The following is a 23608-nucleotide window of genomic DNA, read 5'->3' as shown; positions in this document are numbered from 1 at the left end:
GCAGTATGAAATGTCCTTCTTTAAAGTCCACTTTGTCTGATATGAGGATGGAAACCCCTGCTTGTTTACACTGTCCATGTGAGTGATGTTTTTTTCCCAACCTTTCACTTTCAGTCTGTGGATTTCTTTTCCTAGGAGATGAGTCTCTTGAAGACACCATATTGTTGGGTCTTTTTTTTTTTTTTTTTTTTTAATTCAATCTGCCAATCTATGTCTTTTGATTGATGAGTTTAGACCATTAGCATTCAGAGTTATTATTATTTTTTTTATTGTAAACAAATGAGATAATGTTGTTTCTCTGTTTGTACATGGCGTAAAGGCATACCATTTGTGTAATCATAAATTTACATAGAGTAATGTTGTTTGATTCATTCTGTTATTTTTTCCCTTCCCCCCACCCCTCCCACCCCTCTTTACCCTCTATACAGTACTTCCTTCCTCCATACTTGCCCCCCTCCCTAACCCTAACTCTAACCCTAACACTAACCCTTCCCTCCCCCCCATTATGTGTCATCCTCCACTTATTAGCGATATCATTCGTCCTTTGGCTTTTTGAGATTGGCTTATCTCACTTAGCATGATATTCTCCAATTTCATCCATTTGCCTGCAAATGCCATAATTTTATCATTCTTTATGGCTGAGTAATATTCCATTGTATATATATACCACAGTTTCTTTATCCACTCATCAATTGAAGGGCATCTAGGTTGGTTCCACAGTCTGGCTATTGTGAATTGAGCAGCTATGAACATTGATGTGGCTATATCTCTGTAGTATGCTGATTTTAAGTCCTTTGGGTATAGGCCAAGGAGTGGGATAGCTGGGTCAAATGGAGGGTCCATTCCAAGTTTTCTAAGGAATCTCCACACTGCTTTCCAGAGTGGCTACACTAATTTGCAGTCCCACCAGCAATGTATGAGTGTACCTTTCTCCCCACATCCTCGCCAACACCTGTTGTTGCTCGTATTCTTGATAATCGCCATTCTAATTGGGGTGAGATGGAATCTTAGGGTGGTTTTGATTTGCATTTCTCTTATTACTAGAGATGTTGAACATTTTTCCATATGTTTCTTGATTGCTTGTAGATCTTCTGTGAAGTGTCTATTCATTTCCTTAGCCCATTAGTCGACTGGATTATTTGAATTCTTGGAGTAGAGTTTTTTGAGTTCTTTATAGATTCTGGAGATTAGTGCTCTATCTGAAGTATGATTGGCAAAGATAATCTCCCACTCTGTAGGCTCTTTCTTCGCATTGCTGATAGTTTCCTTTGCTGAGAAAAAGCTTTTTAGTTTGAATCTATCCCAGTGGTTGATTCTAGCTTTTATTTCTTGTGCTATGGGAGTCCTGTTAAGGAAGTCTGATCCTAGACCAACAAGGTGAAGATTTGGACCTACTTTTTCTTCTATAATCTGCAGGGTCTCTGGTCTGATTCCGAGGTCCTTAATCCATTTTGAGTTTAGTTTCGTGCATGGTGAGAGATATGGGTTTAGTTTCATTCTGTTGCATATGGATTTCCAATTCTCCCAGCACCATTTGTTGAAGAGGCTATCTTTTCTCCATTGCATATTTTTCGCACCTTTGTCTAGTATGAGAAAATTGTATTTATTTGGGTTTGTGTCCGTGTCCTCTATTCTGTACCATTGATCTACCTTTCTATTTTGGTACCAATACCATGCCATTTTTGTTACTATTGCTTTGTAGTAGAGTTGAAGATCTGGTATTGCAATACCCCCTGTTTCACTCTTCCTGCTAAGGATTGCTTTAGCTATTCTGGGTTTCTTATTCTTCCAGATGAATTTCATAATTGCTTGCTCTATTTCTGTAAGGTACGTCATTGGGATTTTAATTGAAATTGCATTGAATTTGTATAGCACTTTAGGTAGTATGGCCATTTTGACAATGTTAATTCTTCCTATCCAAGAACATGGAAGATCTTTCCATCTTCTAAGGTGTTCTTTAATTTCTTTCTTTAGTGTTGTATAGTTCTCATTGTAGAGGTCTTTCACCTCTTTTGTGAGATTGGTTCCCAAGTATTTTATTTTTTTCGAGGCTATTGTGAATGGGGTAGTTTTCCTAATTTCTCTTTCTGAAGATTCATCACATGTATAAAAATGCGTTGGATTTATGGGCATTGATCTTGTAACCTGCTACTTTACTGAATTCACTTATGAGTTCTAAGAGTTTTCTGGTGGAATTTCCAGGTTCCTCTAAATATATAATCATGTCATCAGTGAACAGGGATAGTTTGAGTTCTTCTTTCCCAATTCGTATCCCCTTAATTTCTTTGGTTTGTCTAATTGCTCTGGCCAGAGTCTCAAGAATGATGTTGAATAGAAGTGGTGAAAGAGGGCATCCCTGCCTTGTTCCCATTTTTAGGGGGAATGCTTTCAGTTTTTCACCATTTAGAATGATATTAGCCATGGGCTTAGCATAAATGGCCTTTACAATGTTAAGGAATGTTCCCACTAACCCTATTTTTTCTAGTGTTTTGAGCATGAAGGGGTGCTGTATTTTATCAAATGCTTTTTCTGCATCTATTGAAATAATCATGTGATTTTTGACTTTAAGTCTATTAATGTGGTGAATTACGTTTATTGATTTCCTGATGTTGAACCAACCTTGCATCCCTGGGATGAAACCCACTTGATCATGGTGCACTATCTTTTTAATATGTTTTTGTATGCGATTTGCTAAAATTTTGTTGAGAATTTTTGCATCGATGTTCATTAAGGATATTGGTCTGAAATTTTCTTTCCTTGCTGAGTCTCTGTCTGGTTTAGGTATCAGGGTGATATTGGCTTCATAGAATGAGTTTGGGAGGGTTCCCTCCTCTTCTATTTTATGGAATACTTTGAGAACTATTGGAATGAGCTCTTCTTTAAAGGTTTTGTAGAACTCGGCTGAGAACCCATCTGGTCCCGGACTTTTCTTTGTTGGTAGGCTTTTGATGACTTCTTCTATTTCAGTACTTGAAATTGGTCTATTTAAATTGTTTATGTCCTCCTCGTTCAGTTTAGGCAATTCATATGTCTCTAGAAACCTGTTGATGTCTTCGAAATTTTCTATTTTGTTGGAGTATAGATTTTCAAAATAGCTTCTAATTATGTTTTGTATTTCAATCCTGTCTGTTGTGATATTTCCTTGTTCATTCCGAATTTTAGTGATTTGGGTTTTCTCTCGTCTTCTCTTTGTTAGTGTGGCTAAAGGTTTATCAATTTTGTTAATTTTTTCGAAGAACCAGCTGTTTATTTTGTCAATTTTTTGTATTGTTTCTTTTGTTTCAATTTCATTGATTTCAGCTCTGAGTTTAACTATTTCCTGTCTTCTACTACTTTTGGTGCTGTTCTGTTCTTTTTCTAGGGCTTTGAGCTGTAGTGTTAGGTCGTTTATTTGTAGAGTTTTACTTCTTTTATTAAATGCGCTCCATGAAATAAATTTCCCTCTAAGTACTGCTTTCATAGTGTCCCAGAGATTTTGATATGATGTTTCTTTGTTCTCATTTACCTCTAAGAATTTTTTAATTTCTTTCCTAATATCTTCTGTTATCCATTCATCATATAATAGCATATTGTTTAATCTCCAGATGTTGGAATAGTTTCTGTGTTTTACTCTTTCATTTATTTCTAACTTCAATCCATTATGATCTGATAGAATACATGGTAGTGTCTCTATCTTCTTGTATTTGCTAACATTAGCTTTGTGGCATAATATATGGTCTATTTTAGAGAAGGATCCATGTGCTGCTGAGAAGAAAGTGTATTCGCTCTTGGTTGGATGGTATATTCTATAAATGTCCATTAAGTCTAAAGTATTGATTGTGTTATTGAGATGTATGGTTTCTTTGTTCAATTTTTGTCTGGAAGATCTGTCCAGTAGTGAGAGAGGCGTGTTAAAATCACCTAGTATTATTGTGTTATGGTCTATTTGGTTTCTGAAATTGAGAAGGATTTGTTTGACATACATGGATGAGCCACTGTTTGGGGCATAGATGTTTATGATTGTTATATCTTGCTGATTTATGCTTCCCTTAAGCAGTATGAAATGACCTTCTTTATCCCTTCTGACTAACTTTGGCTTGAAGTCCACATTATCTGAAATGAGGATGGATACTCCAGCTTTTTTGCTGAGTCCATGTGCATGGTATGTTTTTCCCCATCCTTTCACCTTTAGTCTATGGGTATCTTTTTGTATGAGGTGAGTCTCTTGCAGGCAACATATTGTTGGATCTTTGTTTTTAATCCAATCTGTCAGTCTATGTCTTTTGATTGATGAATTCAGGCCATTAACATTCAGGGTTATTATAGAGATATGATTTGGTTTCCCGGTCACTTGGTTCATTTTTAAAATTTTATTTATTTATTTGTTTGACACAACTTGTTTCCTCCTTTATTTGACAATTCCTTTAGGATAATTCCTCCCTTTGCTGATTTGCTTCTTTGTTTTTCATCTCTTCCTCATGGAATATTTTGCTGAGAATGTTCTGTAATGCTGGCTTTCTTTTTGTAAATTCTTTTAGCTTTTGTTTATCATGGAAGGATTTTATTTCATCGTCAAATTTGAAGGTAAGTTTTGCTGGGTATAAGATTCTTGGTTGGCATCCATTTTCTTTCAGGGCTTGAAAAATGTTGTTCCAGGCCCTTCTAGCTTTTAGGGTCTGGATTGAAAAATCTGCTGATATCCGTATTGGTTTCCCCCTGAATGTCATTTGGTTCTTTTCCCTCGTGGCCTTTAAAATTCTGTCTTTATTTTGTACGTTAGGTATTTTCATTATAATGTGCCTTGGTGTGGGTCTGTTGTAATTTTGTGTATTTGGAGTCCTATAAGCCTCTTGAACTTGATTTTCCATTTCATTCTTCAGATTTGGGAAATTTTCTGATATTATTTCATTGAATAAATTGTTCATTCCTTTGGCTTGTTTCTCTAGGCCTTCCTCAATCCCAATAATTCTTAAATTTGGCCTTTTCATGATATCCCATAGTTCTTGTAGATTCTGTTCATGATTTCTTACCATCTTCTCTGCTTGTTCAACCTTGTTTTCAAGGTTAAATATTTTGTCTTCAATGTCTGAGGTTCTGTCTTTCAGGTGTTCTATCCTATTGGATATGCTTTCTATGGAGTTCTTAATTTGGTTTATTGTTTCCTTCATGTCAAGGATTTCTGTTTGGTTTTTTTTCAATATCTCTAACTCTTTATTGAAATGATCTTTTGCTTCCTGTATTTGCTCTTTTAATTGTCGATTGGTGCGATCATTCAATGCTTGCATTTGCTCTTTCATCTCATCATTCAGTGCGTGCATTTGCTCTTTCATCTCATCGTTTGCTTCCCTGATCATTTTAATTATGTACATTCTGAACTCCTTTTCTGTCATTTCTTCTGCCATGCTGTCATTGGGTTTTATTGATGTAACATCTAGATTTGTTTGCAGCATTTTCTTTCCTTGTTTTCTCATATTGTTCAGGTATCAGTGGACCGCTGAGATATTGCAGATTTCCTCTATTGACTTACAATGTCCCTGAAGATTTCTATATATATCCCCTCTTAGCCTTCAGTAGGCTGAAGTCTTGGAGGAAGTTGATAATGCAGTGCTCCACAAGTAAGCTGCCTCTCTAGGAGTGGTGGCCTTCAGGTGGGGTATAATCCCTGCTAGTGGGCAGAGGTGCCTCCACTTGTTGACCAATGGTCATCCAAAGGGGACCTAGGCTGCGGGCTGAGGCAAGGCCTGTTTGGGCCTGAGTCTCTGGTTTTACCGTCCTTGTGGGGAAACCTCACCCGGCAGGTAAGACTCACCCAGTGGGGAGGTCTCGCTGGTCAGTTCCCTCCTAGAGGTTCCCCTCAATTTACAGCTACCGCCTGGGCTGGGCTGCCTTCCTCTGCAAAGTTCCCAGGGGCCCGGCCCTACCTCCTGGGCCTGGGAGCCTCACCCTTCGCAGATGAATCTCCTTGGGCTGCCCCTCCTCAGAGTATCTGCCCGCAGTCCTGGAACCTTCGCTCCACCCTATGCCTGTCTCTGTGCAGCTCTTCCACCAAGAAGCCTCCTAGATCCTGGGACCCTGCTCTGCACCTAATCGCCTGGCTATGCGGCCCCTCCTCTGAGCAGCCACCTGGGGCCCCGTACAATCGCTCTGAGTCCCATAGACCCGCCACACGCCTCTTCCTCCAGACAGCCGCCCAGTATTCCGGTGCGGTCACTAGGAGTCCAAGCAACTCACTATGTGCCTCCACCTCCCACCAACCACCCTAGCCCTGGGCAATCAATCACTCCGAGTGGAAGTGACCCTCCCCATTCCTCCTCCTTCTCCAGATAACCCCCCCGGGTGTTCAGGAGCGGTCGCTCTGAGTGGCTCTGAATCCACGTGACCCGCAGCACGGGTCCTCTGGGCAACCGCCCGGAGCTCTGGTGCGGCCACTCACGACCAAGCGTCCCACCACGCTTCTCCTCCAGGCAGCCCCCCTGTGTTCAGGAGCTGTCACTTTAAGTCCAAACAACTCACCACTCACCTTCTCCTCTGAGCAGCCGCCTGGAGTGCTAATGCAGTCACTGCAAGTCCAAACGACCCGCCATGCTCCTCCTCCTCCTCCTCCTACTCCTCCGGGCAGGCCCCGGGGTTCAGAAGTGGTCTGAGTCCAAACAGCTCGCCACGCACCCCTGCTCTGGCAACCGCCTGTAGCTCTGGCGTAGTCACCCCGAATCCAAGCGGCCGCGCTCCTCTTCCTCCTCCTCATCCTCAGGGCAGGCCCCGGTGTTCAGAAGCGTCGTTCTGATTCCAAACAGCTCGCCGCGCAGCTTCTCCTCTGGCAACCGCCTGTAGCTCTGGTGCTGTCACTCCAAATCCAATTGGCCACGCTCCTCCTCCTCCTCCTCAGGGCAGGCCCCAGTGTCCTGAGTCCACACAGCTCTCCTCGCCACTCTTCCCCTGGGCACCCGCCGGAGCCCCAGTGGTTGCTCCGAGTCCCAGCGCTGTGCCGAGCGGCCTCCTTTACGATGCTCCCAGTTGTCCGAGTTCACTGCTCCAGCGGGGGGAGGGGCGTCTCGCTGGCAGTTCTACTTCATAAAGTTTCCTGCGTTCCGGGACCACCATCCCATCCGGGACGCCTTCCCAAGGGGTGAGAGTCACCCGGCTGCTTTGAGTTGGTCCCAAGCATCTCAATATCTCCTCTTTTGAATCCTGAGTCCTGGAGCAACATGAAATGCAGCCACCCTCTAGGCCGCCATCTTGAAACCTCCCTCCAGAGTTATTATTGAGGTATGATTTGTGTTCCTGGTCATTATGGCTTATTTTTTATTTTTAAATTTATTTTTAAATTTTTGGTTTTTAACTTGACTTGTTTTCTCCTTTGATTGACTTTTGCTTTATTGTAGTTCCTCCCTTTGCTGATTTTCTTTGTTTATTTTTCTCCTCATGGAATATTTTGCTAAGGATGTCCTGCAGTACAGGCTTTCTAGTTGTGAATTCTTTTAACTTTTGTTCATAATGGAAGGTTTTTATTTCATCTTCAAATCTGAATCTTAATTTTGCTGGATATAAAATTCTTGTTTGGCATCCATTTTCTTTCAGAGCTTAATATATGTTATTGTAGGACCTTCTGGCATTGAGGGTGTGGGTTGAGAAATCAGCTGAGATCCGAATTGTTTCCCCCCTATATGTAATTGGATTCTTTTTTCTCTTGCAGCCTTTAAGATTCTATATTCTGTATGTTAGTCATGCTCATTATACTGTGCCTTGGTGTGGGTCTGCTGTAATTTTGTACATTTGGGTTCCTATATGCCTCTTGTAGTTGATTTTCCATTTTATCCTTTAGATTTGTGAAGTTTTCTGAAATTATGTCATTGAAAAGACTGTGCATTCCTTTGGTTTGTATCCATGCCTTCATCTAGTCTGATGAATCTTAAATTTGGCCTTTTCATGTTATCCCAAAGTTCTTGAAAGTTCTGTTCATGGTTTCTTACCATCTTCTCTGTGTGGTCAACTTTATTTTCAAGAGTACATATTTTGTCTTCATTGTCTGAGGTTCTATCTTCCAAGTGGCCTACTCTGTTGGTGATACTTTATATTGAATTTTAAATTTGGTTTATTGTTTCCTTCATTTGGAGGATTTCTGCTTGATTCCTTTTTATAATCTCTGCCTCTTTATTGAAGTGATCTTTCACTTCCTGTATTTTCTCTCCAATACCATCCTTTATTTTAAAGATCAATCTATGTATTTTCTAAACTCCATCTCTGACATTTCTTCTGTATTATATATGTATTCTATTGTTGGAACATCTTGGTTTGTTTGAGGCACTTTGTTCCCTTGTTTTTTCATGTCATTTATGTGTCTTCTCATCTAGCAGCATGGAGCTGAGGCAGTACAGAGTCTACCCTGTAGTCTTATAGTGTCCCTGAACACTTCCAGTACCTCACCTGTAAGGGGGAGACCAATTTTAACAGCACCAAATGCAAACAATATACCACCTTAAACCAAATGACTCCTATTAAGGTGTTTACAGTTTTGTTACAATAGAAATGAAGTGTTCAATTATTGTCTACAATATAACAATATAACAAACAGTAAGTTTGCTGAAAGGGTTTCCTGTTTCAAATGATGGACAATGAGGGAACAGAAGTAGTGTAAGATTGATGTTCATGAGGGAGAGGGAGAGAAGATAGAGGTAAAAATTTATAGTAAGAATGAGGGAAAAATTCACAGAGGTTGGTTGTTAGTATGAGAGAAGTAAGAAAGAGAATCCAGGGAGACAGGTAGATGAGAGAAAAAAATATATATATTTAAAATTGTGGTGAATGGATGGGGTAAAAACAGGGGATCTGTGGGCAGCAAGGATTACCCCACAGAGAAACAGTATTTCCTCTGCTTTAACCCAAGTTATGGAGGGACAAGGAATGCAGCCTCCCTCTAGTGTGCTATCTTGGATTGTCCTACTAATAGAATTTTGATAGAGATCACATTGATTTGTAGATCGCTTTGAATATTATTGCTGTATTTATAATACTATATTTTTCAACCCATAAACATGGAATTTTGGTTTTTTTTTAGTTCTTTATTTCAACAGTGCTTTTTAGTTTTTAGAGTATAAATCATGAAATTCCATGGTTACATTTATTCCTAAGTATTTTTTGATGCCATTTTAAATGGAATTGCTTTCTTACTAATTTTCTTCTTGGTCATTCATTGATAATATGTAGAAACACAACTACTTTGTGCGTGTTGATCTTCTATCTTGGATCTTTGCTTATTTCATTTATTGGTTGAATAGTGCTTTGGATTCTCTATAATTTTTTTCATATAAGATCAGATCCTTGGTTCATTTTATTGGAAGGGGATATTTAGAAATCAAGATCTGTGTGCTAAATATGCTCTTAGCCACTATGATATAATTGCTTCTAGGATCTCTTAGCATACATATACATATATTTAAATCTCTTTATCTACTTCTATGTATCAAAATCCATGAGTACTTACTGATATCTCCAATTTCAATCCTATTAGTAATACTGTTTCAAATTATAGTGTTGGCAAAGGCCCAGGGAAGGAAATAGGATTTATACTGCACCAAGTTTTGTGGCTGGAGTTAGAATGGAGTTAGAAGTGGTACAGAGATGATTTTGAACTGATACACAAGAGAGTTCAGTGTTCGGTGTTCTTAATTTCTGTAATAACACACACTCCAGTTTTCCTCTTACCTCTTTTTTTTAAAAACATTTTTAGGGCTGGGGATGTGGCTCAGGGGTCAAAGCGCTTGCCTAGCATGTGTGAGGCCCTGAGTTTTATCTCTAGCACTGAAAAAAAAAATTAGTTGCAGATGGACACAATATTTTTATTTATTTATTTTTATGTGGTGCTGAGGATAGAACCCAGTGCCTCATATGTGCAAGCCACCACTGAGCTACAACCCTAGCCCTTACCTCTTTTTTTTTTTTTTTTTTAACAAATTAGATTCCTTTTCACACTTCCTCTACTCACACCTTAAATGCTAGCTATTCCTCTGGACTATGTAATAAGCCCCTTCCTGGCTCACTAATTCTTTTGTCTTCCAGTATCTTTTGGATAATAGCTCCACCACACCTTGTCTGTGCTTATGTATTTACACACCAAATAGCTTCACTTGGATGTTCTGTTGGTACTAGCTTGCCAAATTGGAACAGTCCTAAACTCATTCATTATGGCCTATTTCACACTCCCTCCTGCTGCAACTAGGCTTTCTTCCTATTACTCAGTGCTTCTTGACTGCCAAGTCTCTGGCCATCTCCAGAGACTCCTCTTTCTCCCTCACCTTCTATAACCACGTCCTCTTGATTGGCTCTCCTAAATATCTCAGATTTACCATTCATCTCCATCCTCATGACCACTGCCTTACCCATATCAGTATTATCTCTCATTTGGAATGAAGCATGCTAACTGACCCCCCAAACCCATTCTTAGCTTTATAACCATTAAGATCCTGAGTTCTAAGTTCTGGTCCTGCCTATGCCACCCCATTAGCTGTTTGACCTTGGTCAGATTGCTTGATTAACACTCAAGTTGCCTTTTCTGTAACATTGGGAAAATAATAGTAACTAGGAAAAGAATAGGGTAGTGGTCAGAAGTAAATAAGGCGATATATGCAAAGTTACTAGCATATTGGATAACTCATAGTAAATGATCATTAAATGTTAGTTATTATCATTGTCATCATTCTAGGATTTTTATTATAATCCAGTCAATGCTTATTTCTCCAGCTTATTCTTTGATTGCTTCCTTCCCCTCTTGAAGCTTTTCTGAACTTCTTAGAGTTTCTCTAGTATCGAATTCTCTTTTTTGCTTGTAGGGCTTTTCTTCTGCTCCCCTTTTCTGAAATACTCTTCTCTCTCACCTTCCTGTTTTATTTACCTATCTTAATTTATACATTACTTCCTCTTAAATGTCTTGATTTGGTGTCACTTTTCTGTGTTCCAATTACCACCCCCACCAAGAGCTTTTATTCTGAGATAGAATATCGCTATGCTGTCCGGGTTGGTATGGAACTCCTGAGCTCAAGTGATCCTCCTTTCTCACTCAGCCTCCTGAGTTGCTGGGATTATAGGTCTGCAGTACCACACTTGGCTCAGTTACTGAATTATTGTTCACTACCCTACTATGGCTTGAATTTAGTTTGTCCCACAAAGGTTCATATGCTAGGTTCAGTTCCCAATGTAATGATATTGAAAACTGATTCTTTAAGAGATGGTGCTTTAAGGAAGACATTTGGATCATGGGGCACTGACCTAGGAAGGGTCAAATGCATCTCATGGGAGTAGATCAGGTCTTATGGGACTGAGTTAGTTCCTATAAGAGCAGATTGTTTTAAAAGAAAAAGTCTCATGATTCCTCCTGCACACACATGTCCCATGTACACAAGGCCTTTTCCTTTTCTGCATCTATCATGTTATGACACAGCCAGGGGGTAGTAGGGGTGCTCACCAGTGCCCTGCTGTTCATATTTTTCAGTCACAAGATTCATAAGCCAAATAAAACTTTTTTTTTTTTTCCTTTTGTTAGGGGATTGAACCCAGGGATATTTATCCTTGAGCCACATTCCTAAGGCACCCCCCTCCCTTTAAAATTTTTAGACAGGGTATTGCTAAATTGCCTAGGGACTTGCTAAAATGATGTTGCTGAGGCTGGCTTTGAACTTTGAACTTGGTGATACTCTGCCTAATCCTCCCAAATTGTAGGGTTTATAGGTATGCACTACCATGCTTGGCTTAACCTCTTTTCTTTAGAAAGTTCCAAGTCTTAGGTACTTTGCTATAGTAACACAAATATGGACTAAGACAGTCTCCCAGATCTTAATTGATCAGTGGCTCTCAGGACTGGTCCTCTATACTTGAACATGAGACTACTTTTCCTTTTTTAACCTCACCAGCAGTCTGATGGCCCTTCTCACATGGGGAACAGCTCTTGAAATCGTCATACTATGATGAAATATTACCTTTACCCCCAAGTTTATTGTATTATGTTAGCCTGCAAATATTATTTTGAATGTATGGAATTGCCACATTGATTCAAATTGGTATAAGTAATTTCATGTGTTTCATCCTGTATGTGATTTTGTAAATAGCACACATTTGAGAAACTAACTGAGTACTGCAAACTGAGGTGATGCCGGTTGGAAGGATGTTGGGCTTGGGCAGGTAGGCCTGGGACAGCTGGAATTGGTGGTGGAGATAGACACACAGATCACTGAAATTGCCGTAGATGGTAAGAGAAGCTGCACTGAGGCTTCTCAGCATTTTGCTCTGCTTAGAAGTGGAATTATTACAACCCAAGACAGTAGGCCCAAAGGCCACAGTTTAGAACCCCAGGACATTGTTGGGTGAATTTGGCTGCCTCTCATCAGGGAACCAGGCAGCTTGAACCACACACATCCAGTCCCAGGTCTAGTATCCCTGCAGGTCCGCACAAAACCATGGGTACTTAGAGGAGGAAGCCACTTGGGGGCAGCAAAGGCTCTCAGATTTCTCCTGACCCAGGCTATTCCTGCAAAGCACTGTCTTTTATTCCCCCCCTTCTTTTTCATTAATTCACTTATTATTTCATCTCCCTTTTCTCTTAGTACTGTGGGTTGAACCCAGAGGCCTCTACCACTGAGCTACATCCTCAGCCCTTTTTATTTTATTTTGAAATAGGGTTTTGCTAAGTTGTTGAGGCTGGCCTCAGACTTGTAATCCTCCTGTCTCAGCCTCCTGAGTAGCTGGGATTACTGATGTGGGCAACCTTGTGGGCTTCCTTCTTTTCTCTCTCTTTTCCATTCTCTCTCTCTCTCTCTCTCTCTCTCTCTCTCTCTCTCTCTCTCTCTTCTTTCTTTTCTTTCATGGTGCTGGGAATTGAACTTGTACTTGTGAGGCAAGTACTCTACCAACTCAGTTATAGCCTCCAGTTCTCCTTATTTTCTTCTAACAATTGTTCTCACAGTCTCTTAGAAAATCAGTGATTTCATAGTCTGAATTAGACCCTATGAGCAGACTCCGTTTGTCATTTTTTCCCCAAATTGTGTGGGTGTAGTTTTTTTTTTTTTTTTTTCCTGCTTGAATTTTACCCTATTTCTTCCCATCTCATTTCCAAAACTTTTTTGTAGGGAAGGTCATGCCCAGGAGGACCCAAGCAAGGGGAGATGGCAGGAAGGACAGGGGCAGAGTTGGACACCTGGCGCTAATGAGTGGACTCCTAAACCCAGCGGGGATGGGGGCGACTTGTGGCCTTTCAGCACCCCTAGCTACTACGGGGGAGGCACTGATCGGAAGCTCTGAAAACACTTTCGGAAAATGGTTTTCCAGGGAGGAGATTAGTTGAAAGTCACCAAACCATACCTTGCAGCTCATGATCCTGGGGCAGTTTGTAAATGTCACCCTTGTATCTCAAAACGAAAACAACCCCTATCGTTTCTCGCCTTCCAGAACAGGGCAGCGGAGACTTGGGACGAGGCGAGCGTGGCCTTTTTGCGGCTCACGGGAAGACCCGTGGGGCAGGTGCAGCCGACCGGGAGCAGCGCGCGAGGCGGCCCGCGCCTTGGCCTGTCCTTCCCCTCCTCGGCCGGGCGCGGGGTGCTCCACTAGGTGACAGGAGGAAGCGGGAGGGGGAGGAAAGGGAGGAGGGCCCGCCCCCACCTCGCTCTCCTTTACGGGAAGTGATGTGGGGCCAGACGGAAAATACCCGCCAAGGACCCAAAAAGGGCCAGCAGCGGTGGACGCCGAGGCAGGGACACTACCGCGGTGGGGCCAGGACCGCCAGGCCGAGGCAGGTAAGGGCGGGAGGCTGCTGGAGGAGCGGAAGCGCGCTGGGGTCCCGAGCACCCAGCAGGTTCCAATCCGCGGAGGACTGAGCTAGGTGGCCGGTGAGCCGCGCGTCTGCCCCGGGACTGGGGTCGGAGCCTGCGCTCCTTCTCTTCCCACCCCTCTGCGTGTGAGTCGCCAGAAGTGTCTTTGCCTCCCCCAGGTCTTTAACGCCGACCAGCAATGACATCCGCCGGGCCGAGGGTTAGTCCCCAGAAGGGGCTGGAGTCAGAGGCCACCTCACGGTGGCAGCCAGGTGCTAGAATCCCTACAAGAAGGGGTGGAAACTTGACTGGAGGAAGGTCGGGGACCTTGCACACTGCCCCCAGTTCTCGCCTTCTTCCTGTTGTTCTCAGTTTAATTATTTGAGGTTTTTACATCCTTGTTGGTAAGAGTCTGGACTGCAAACTAGCGGTCTGGGAGAGTCTCCCTTTTCTCGTGGATTAGACAGAAAATCCTGCCTGGCAGCTGGGTCCTCTGTCATGACTGGTGTTAGGGCTGATGAATGACAGGCTTGGGGAGCTATTGCAAAGTCAGGTCTCTGTCCCAATAGGTAACCATTTGCAAAGTCTGACCTGAAGTGAAGAAAATCTTGTGAGCTCTTGGTTTAGTTTTTTCAGCTTTTGACTCCTGCTGGTCACCTGGGCCCATATGGCCTCAGAATCTTCTGCCCCAGAGTCCTCTTCTTTACCCCTAAGGACCAACAGTTGTTCTTTCTTAGTGGATGAATCCTCCCTGTATGGTTGGCTGATCAGTCAGATATTGGGTGAGTGGGGATATGGTTATGCCATATAAGCATTTTGTAATAATGTCTTAAAAACTTGCTTTAAAGGGAAAACACAGTCTGGAAAATAAGGCTTCTCCAGTTTGTTAGAAATGGAGAAAAACTACTATAATGCTGAAATAACTTGTGTAAGGGTGTAAGGGTTGTTCTTTTCTATATTTTACCTTGGTTTTAATTTTTCCATTTCTTTCTTCTTCTGATGGCTACCTTGATTTTTAGTTTTGATAAAAATGTAATTAATCCATATTCTTTTGTGCTGTGCTTGGTGTCAAATTTAAGAAACCACTGTCAAATTCAAGGTCATGAGGGTTTATACTTTTATGTTTTCTTATACCTGAGTTTTTATAGTTTTAGCTCTTACATTTCATTCTTTGATTCATTTTAATTTAATTTTTGTACATGATGTGAGTTAGGGGAGTTCAACTTCATTCTTTTTCATGTGATATCCAGTCCTTCCAGTAGCATTTGTTGAAGAGACTATTTCCCCCCTTTGAATGATCTTGGCACTTCTGTTGAAAATCAGTTGACCAAATGTGGGCCTTTATTTCTGGCCTCTGAATTTACTCCATTAATCTACACATCTATTCTTGTGCTGGTATCATATTGTCTACTTATTGTAACTATATAGTAAGTTTTGAAATCAGGATGTGTTCTGAACTTCGTTCTTTTTCAAGATTGTTTTGGTTGTTCTGAGTTCCTTGAATTTTCATGTGAAATTTAAGATCATTTTCTCAAATTCTATTGCCTTGGTTTTAGAGTTTATGTTAGAGTTTTGAAGTGGGCAACAGTCTCTAGGAATCTATCTTTGATTTTCCTTCCTCAAATCTACTTGAAAGTAGTCTTCCCCATCTTAGGGAATGGCAGCTTCACTGTTGCAGATGCTCAGATGAAATACCCTGCAATCACCCTTGATTCTCTTCTTTCTCTTATGCCCATTATCAAAACCCTCAGCAATTATCACTGATTCTACCCTGAGAATGTATCTAAGATAGTAACCATTTCTCACTCTTCCACCCATTTCCTGTCATGTTACCTGGATTACTGCCAAAGCCTCCTAAAGATCTTCCCTGCTGCCATTCTCGACCTCTGCAGTCTGTCCACAACATCGTAGCCAGTGCGCTCAAAACTCTCCAATAGCCTTTTATTATTTTTTATTTTTTAAAATATTTTTTGTAGTTGTCGATGGACCTTTATTTTTATTTTATTTATATGCAGTGATGAGAATCAAACCCAGTGCCTCACACATGTGAGGCAAGTGCTCTACCACTGAGCCACAACCCCAGTCCCTCCAATAGCCTTTTATCTCAGAAGGAACAACAGAGTCTTCAGAGTGGCCCATAAGACTCTTTTTGTGGTATATGGCTTTATCTTCTATTGCTCTTTTCTTTGCTTCTTCTGCTCCAGCCTTACCTTAAGGACTGTCATACCCAATGCTCTTCCTTCATATTTGTTCATTTCTTTCAGGTCCACAGTTATTTTTTATTTTTATTTAAAAAAATTTTTTTTAATAGTACTGGGGATTGAACCCAGAGGCCCTTAACCCCTGAGCCACATCCCTAGCCATTTTTAATATTTTATTTAGAGACAAGGTCTCACTAAATTGTTGAGGCTGGCTTTGAACTCATGATCCTCCTGCCTCAGCCTCCCCAGCCACTGGAATCATAGGTGTGCGCCACCACCCTGGTCTTAAGATTTTTTAAATAAACTTGATATCACCTGAAAAACAAAACAAGGCTTGCAGGTTATAAGTCTGAGCCTGAGAAGCAACACTGTCTTGCCATTGTTAAAATATTTTGATTTACTTCTGAGGAGGTAATTTTTCCTTTCCATAGCTTTCACTTTTAAATTTCCTCATGTAGATTTACTTGGACCATATTTGTTTCTCTGGCTTTTGGTCAGGAAATTGAGTTTATTATCCAGTTTCTCTTAAGCTGATTATCCTGGGAGCAGACATGAGCTCTGAATTGGAGGCAGGGATAAAGCTCTTGCAATTAACTTCATATCCATAGCAGGAGCAGATATGCAGAGTAAAGAGGATCCAGCTTGTTTCGAACTCCCTGTCTGGTCATATGGTACACAGAGGACACATCACATTCTTTATCTCATATGATTGACAATTAAATAACACTCATTTTTTTTTTCAGTCAAGTAAAATTAGATGCCTCACTCATGAGGAATGTGAACGTTTTGTTCCTCCTTTTCTTGTTGTGTTTGTTTGTTTGTTTGTGCTTCTGTGCATGCTACCCTTGAGAAGCTCTCCCATTAGTGCCTGCTTGTTAAGCATGTGTTCTTCCGCTGAGCTATACCTCCCCACTCCCTGACTTTTGATTCTTAAAAGTGAAATTCCACTTTGGGGATGGAGGTGGGATGCCAGATTTACTAAATAAAGAAAGATAAATTTGCATTTCAGATAAGCAATGAATAATTTTTTTACTATATCCCATGCAATATTTAGGACACACATTTACTAAAAGTTATTTGTTATTTATGCAAAATGCAAATTTAATTGGATTTGTAGTTTTTCTGGCAGCCCTAGTCAGAGGTCATGTTTAGGCACAGAAAATGCATCCTATCTTGATAATGTTCGAAGAATGACGGAGTAATGACTTATTCTGTGCATGCACCCATCTTAATAAAAGAGAGGATTTGTAAGCTCAAGTAGTATTAGAAGGTTAGAGAGCATTTAGTTTTATTTCAGCTTTTATAGTTCAGGAAATTTGTACCTAGAGAGGTTGAGTCACTTTGTCAATGTCACATAGAGTTAGTAGCAGAGCCAGAACTGGAACTCCAGGACCAGTAGTAGGTCTGTTGCGTGGTGCCTTACTTCAAGAAGCCTCAGGCAAGTTACTTCTGTTTTAGTGTGACCCCTAATCACTCTGTTGTCACCCACTCAGGATCACCACCTTGTCACACTGTTCTTTCAGTCCCCAGATCCATGTGGCAGCTTAGATCATTCCCATGAGAAACCCTTGACTCTTCTCTGAGAGCTACATGTCTACTGAAAGCTACTATTTGGTTGTGTTGTGATACCAGAAAGCCTGCCATTCAATGTGTTTTTATTCCTTTTAAGGTTTTATTAATATTCTTTTTCCCTTTTAAGGTGGACTAACCAAGAATAGTCCCACAACAGCCAAGTACTATCTTATTGAATGCCTGCTTACTTTGAGTGGCCTGTCTTACAAAACTCCTCATCCCTTTATATTTTGGCAGAATAAATATGAAAGCTTGTATGACGAGGGTAAAGCTGGGTAGACAGGCGTATGTGACTGATCTGTTAAAGATGTGTCCTATTGGTTGATTGATTTTTTTTTTTTTTTCAGTTGGGAATCAGATCCAGGGCCTTGTACATGCTAGGCAAGCACTCTACCACTAAGCTATATCCTCAGTCCCTAGATGTCTACTTTTAAATTATTGTTTTACTATAATTATTATTGTTTTAAATTTATTTGTACTGATTTAAGAAGGCATCTTTGAAAAATGAAACGCTTTCTCTAACTGCCAGTAAAAAAAAAAAAAAAAAAAAAAACCCTATATTTCAGAGTTACTAATCTTGTTTTTTTCATAGCTTTATTGGTTAATTCATATAAAGCCTTACCAGCTGCCAGGTCAAAGCATAATAAAATCGGTTGCCAAGAGACTGAAAAATCTGTCTGTTCTTATTTGCTGTGGTCATCCCCCACATGGGTGGCTGGTCAAGTCCTAGCTGGGTATGGCTAGATACTAATCTCCTGGGTATTTGTATCATTAAAAGCAAAGACAAGGTCTCAATCAGCTAAACAGGATTAGAGGGTATTTTTATCCTTGCATTACTAGCTGTAATATGGGATGAGACATACAGAAGACAGTTGTAATTGATATATTCATTTGAGATACTAAAAAATAACCTATAGTTTTTGTTGGAATTTTTTTTGTTGTTGTTTCTTGAGATGTATGATTGACTTTCATTACGAATCTCACTATTATAAGAAAGTGACCCCAAGAAATGAGTGAAGAGATCTAGCAACTCTTGAAAATATAAGGTACTGTCCTTGTAATCAGATTTCTAGACCTAATGTGGCCAAGCAAACTGCTGGTTGTTCTGGGCTTTCTCTTATTAGGGACAAGGCCAGCTCTCTACCCTGTTCTCTACCCTAGGCACAAGGGCTGTGAAGTGGGTTGCGGTATTTATCCAGAGCTCCTGCTTGAATGTGAAAGAACCAACACAGCCAGAAATCAATAGGCTAGGTTTTAGTTTCCATATTGCCTATAATTAATTATGTGAAATCATATCAATGGCTTTCAGCTGGGGGTGAGTTTGTTCCTGTTCCACTAGGGGATATTTAGCAATGTCTGAAGACATTTTTGGTAGTCACAACTGGGAAGTTACTACTTCCATTTAGTTGATAGAGACCAGAAATGCTGCTAAACATTCTACAGTGCACAGGGTAACAAAACATTGTCCTGTGTGACCTGTCACTAGTACCGAGACTGAGAAACCCTGCATTGAAATCATCGAACTTCTTTGGCTTGCATTTTCCCAAGTTACTCATTCTCTCTATCATTTATAGTTAACTAAACCTAGCTCCACCATTGTGGTCTTTCTCACCTGTCCCTCACCCCAAGTCTAAGTCATTCAGTGTAGGCTAGGGCTCAGGTATCTGTGCATTTTTAAAAAGCTCTGCAGGGGATGATGATTAGCAGTGGAGTTTGAGAACCACTATCCTCAAGGATCATGTGAAATGAGGTCTTTGGTGGTGTCAGGTTGGCCACAGAAGAATGGATCCTGTGGGGAAGCCTAGCCCTAGGAAGTGAGAGGCTGGCCTGCAACACCTGTCTGTGTGATTCACAGGGCAGAAGCCTGCCAGAGAGACCACAGTGGGCAACTGAAGGGTACACAGGGTGCTCTGGGCTGACTAGGGATAGATTTCCCAGCTGACCCCCATACCTATGCCATAAATGCCGTGAAAATAGTTAAGACTGGACAGGGCTGGGGATTTGGCTCAGTGGTAGAGCATTTGCCTAGCATGTGCAAGGCCCTGGATTCAGTCCCCAGCACTAAAATTATAAAACTGGACAGTTTCTTCACAAACACCCCATTTCCTGCTTAACTAGAGCTTCACTCAGAGTTTGAAAGTCAGTAACAAAAAAACACTCCCTGTGACTCATCAGCTTATTTTGCCACCCAGATAAGGAAGCCTCTTTTCTTATACTTGCAGAATTGAAGAGCTGGTAAGGAGCCTTTGAAACTCTATGGCCCAGGCCCTCCTCCATCTCCCAGGTTCAGAACTGTGTGCCCCAGGCCACATGACTAATTGATGGCGGGGAAGGTTCCTGGAGGCAGGTCTGCTGGTTTCCTGCTACATTCTTTTTATGCCCCTATGCTAATATTTCTTGATTGTAACTGATTTAAGGTGAGTAATCCAAAATTGTATTGTTTTATTGCTCAAAGGAAGTGGCTTTTAGATGGAATTTTATTAGTGATCAATGTGTCTTTGTCATGAGCATGTTGTCATTAACCTTGACCCAACACATTCTGTCTTTCCACAGTGAATAACAATAAATTGACAGGCTACACCACTTTCATCAGTGGCAGTTCATTGAATACTTGGTATTCATATGCTGGGCAATCATAAGTTTATTTCCAATCTTATTTTAATATCTGTAACACTCAAATCAAACATACTTCATACGATGGTATATAAATAGGTCACAGAAAGACTAAAAAAGGATTAAAGTCACCATTAAAGCTGTTATCGGATGCTGTGCCAAGAGCATAGGCAGAGAAAGAGATGAATTCAGAGTCAAAGAGTCACTCTGGGTGGTCAGATAAGGATTTTAACAAACCAGTTCCATCAAATTGTCAAAGCACAAGTTCTGTACAGATAGACAGCAGTTTTAGTTTCAGCATTTCAACTTGGAGTGGGCCATATGTGGTCATCACAGGCAGGAGAAACCACACTTTGTCCTGATGGGAATAGGAAATTAGAGGTTTGTCACTGTGATGATTTTCCCAGGCAAGGCCTGTGATGAGTAACCAAGTGATGGGGTCAGGGCGTCACTGTGTTCAATCTTGGGAGGCTCCTTCTTCTATGGGTCTGGAGTGAGGGACTCTCATCTGGTAGGTTGATAAGCTCCTGTGTCTGGTGTTCCTGACATGATCTGGGATGCCCATGAGTCCAGGTACTCCTTGATGTAGTTTGATAAATTGGCACATATAAGTTATGCTGGGTAGATGGTGATTGTTTACTTGTACAAACAAGTCATTCTACCTTGGTACCTGTACTCAAAGCGGAGTAACTTATGGAAAACTACTGCTTTACAAAATGGAGTGACCCAGGTTTAGGCACAGCTTAAAAGTTTTATACATTCAAGAGTAATTCAGAGCAATGCACAACCTGTTCTCCACAGTCTTCCTTGGACCCTTCTGAAGTATCACAGAAATGAACAAGTATTTTGTGATTTTTACCTTTTTAAAGCAAGTAGTCCAGAACCATCTAAGTGTCCATCATAACAGTTCCTTGGTAACATTCAGATTTAATTTCATGTCATCCCACAAAGAAGCCTTGCTGATCACTCTCCAATCACACTCTATCCTATCATTGTGTTATTGTCTTCATAGCACTTATTACTATTTAAATTATTTTATATTTATGTTCACCGGCTTATTGTCCATCTCTTCCTGTAAAACAGTCTTTATATGAGGATGGAGACTTTGCTTTGTAAACTACCATTTACTGAGTACCTAGAACAATACCTGGAACATGGTGGATGCTAAGTTAATAATGAATGAATTAATCAATGAATGAGAAAACAGTTGGTTAGAGAAGACTGTTTTACAGATTCAATCATAGGTAATTCATATTTTCTCCTACACATTGAATTTTAATCTATTTTTAGCACTAAACCAAGAATGCTAATTTATTGATACATGAGATATGAAACTGTGTAAGCAGACTAGATTCTTTTGTTTGAGGACTAGTATATTTGTTTCATGTTAAAACAAATTCTGTGGGAAGCAAATGTAGTAGGAGAAGGTCACTTGTAGGTGCCAACTCAAGGCACCAGGAACTTAGAAATCAAAACTACCCAAGGGTTTTCATGCTGGAAGGAACATGAAAGATCAATGTGTTAAGTTCCACAGGGAGTTTTGTTTAAAACATGTCTCCACAAAGCACAGTTTTTCAGTTGCTCTTTTGGAAATTCTAATGTTAGGTGTGGGGTAAATGCTATTCTACTGATTGCAGATACACATCCAGAGCTGGAAGCCAGTGACCAAGCCCACCTCTACTGTTAGGTTAATAAATCCAGGCTCAAAGATATCATGCTCTGCACTTAGGATCTCGCATCTAGTGAGAAGAGAGGTAGAACTCAGATGTCCCCATCCATTCTCTGCATCAGTCAAAAAGCACAGTAAGAAAGATTCTCTGGGGTAGAAGCAGCACAGCCTTGGTCTTAGAAATTGTTGATTTATTACTTTTTTGTGTATTTGCATGTAGGTAACTAGTCTGGTGTTAAACAGGAAATATACACAGCATAGTTTTCTTTTTTTGTTACAAAGTGTCAGATCAATTAGATACTTTGTAGATACTCTACAAAGTGTGAGTGTGGGCCCAGCAACATCACACCACCTGGGAACTTGTTAGAAATGGCAGATTCTCAGCTCCACCCCAGATTTACTGAATCTGAAACTGGTGGGGGCCCAGAGTATTTTAAAGCCACCTAGGTGATTCTAATATATGCTGAAGCTTGAGATCCATAATCTACTGGTACCCAGTCATTGGTTCAACCTGTTGACCTTGACCTTTGCAGTTGACAACTCATTAACACCAAGTCCTTCACTTAAGCTAGCCATCTGCTTTTCTTTCTTTTTTTAAAAAATATTTTTAGTTGTAGATGCAACAGTATCTTTATTTTATTATTTATTTATTTTTATGTGTTGCTGAGAATTGAACTCAATGCCTCACACATGCCAGGCAAGAGCTCTACACTGAGCTACAACCCCTGCCCCCCATCTGCTTTTCTTGGTAACATTTATTCAAAACATGAACTGTTGTTAAAGTCTTCATTAGAATATATTCAGGAGATGGGAAAGGGATTAATTCCTGTTGAGTCCCTGTCATATGTGAAGAACTGTGCTTGAAGCTGATACTTGTTATGTCATTCATTTTTCACACCCATCCTGCTAGGTAGGTATTATCCCTATTTTACAGATTAGGAACATGAGGTTGGTAAAGGTTAAATATGATCTTCACCTATGGATTTTTGCCTAGATATAATTGTGCATTTGGCTGTTGTCTCCCTAGAACAGTGGCTCTCAAACCTTATGCATAACATGGAAGCCCCTGGGAAGTTTGTCATAAATTCAAATTTCCTTGGTCTTCTTTGCAGAGGTCCTTATTCCAAAGCCTGGGTGGGACCCAGGACTTTGGATTTTCATTAAAAGCTTCAGGTGATTCTGGCCCAGGGGGCATCGGATCATACTTGGATCCATTTACTCCTGCCCTAATTGGTTGACCGTGACCCTCAAGGCTTCTCTGACATTTTGTGGGTCTCTTGGGGATGGGTAGAAGAAATATGAGTGTGAGAGGAGGGAACTTGGGGGCCTTTATAATGAACAGAAGTCTTTATATGCTGCCTTTGTTACAGGTTTCCCAGGCTGTGTTTTGGCTTTGGATAACTGGTGGTCCTTTCTGTCATCTACCCCCAATTTTGTAACTTTTGTCATAGCAATTTTGCCCTTGTGTTAGTGTTGTGCACATATGTGAGTGACTTCCTCCAGGCTGTATTAATATCTATGGACTACTGAATTGCTTCAGGTCAGAAATGGTGTTGCGTCTGTTTGGTGATGAGAGCCCTTATTTTTTAGGTGTAGAATTAATGAATGATTTGGTGACCCATTAGAAGACTGAATGATTTGGTGCCATTGTGAAGGGAAAAAAAATGAGATACAAAATAAATTTCAGGTATGATGCTTGATATCCTTCTTTGTGAGGTGGCATGCTAATTTCTGACCACAAGTTTAGAAGTAGCTACTGTAGTGAATACCCCAGGACTTCC

The 23608-nt window shown here is 40.7% G+C and overlaps 1 protein-coding gene across 4 annotated transcripts in view; it reads left to right on the top strand.

Moving 5' to 3' along the window:
• Window positions 1-13309: 13309 nt before the first annotated feature.
• Window positions 13310-23608, top strand: part of RAB27A (RAB27A, member RAS oncogene family) — an 81950-nt gene continuing 71651 nt past the window's right edge. Inside the window, exon 1 of one of the 4 annotated variants that reach the window (XM_079129992.1) lies at window positions 13310-13757. In XM_079129992.1, the coding sequence (XP_078986118.1) occupies window positions 13359-13757 (399 nt within the window). In that variant the 5' untranslated portion in view covers window positions 13310-13358. The remainder of the gene's footprint in view (window positions 13758-23608) is intronic. The other 3 variants (XM_079129993.1, XM_079129994.1, XM_079129996.1) reach the window with 3 other exon arrangements.

Source organism: Sciurus vulgaris, assembly GCF_902686455.1.
Source record: "Sciurus vulgaris genome assembly, chromosome: 2".
NCBI lineage: Eukaryota > Metazoa > Chordata > Mammalia > Rodentia > Sciuridae > Sciurus > Sciurus vulgaris.
The sequence above is the reverse complement of the archived record's forward strand: the minus strand, read 5'-3'. Positions and strand labels throughout refer to the sequence as shown.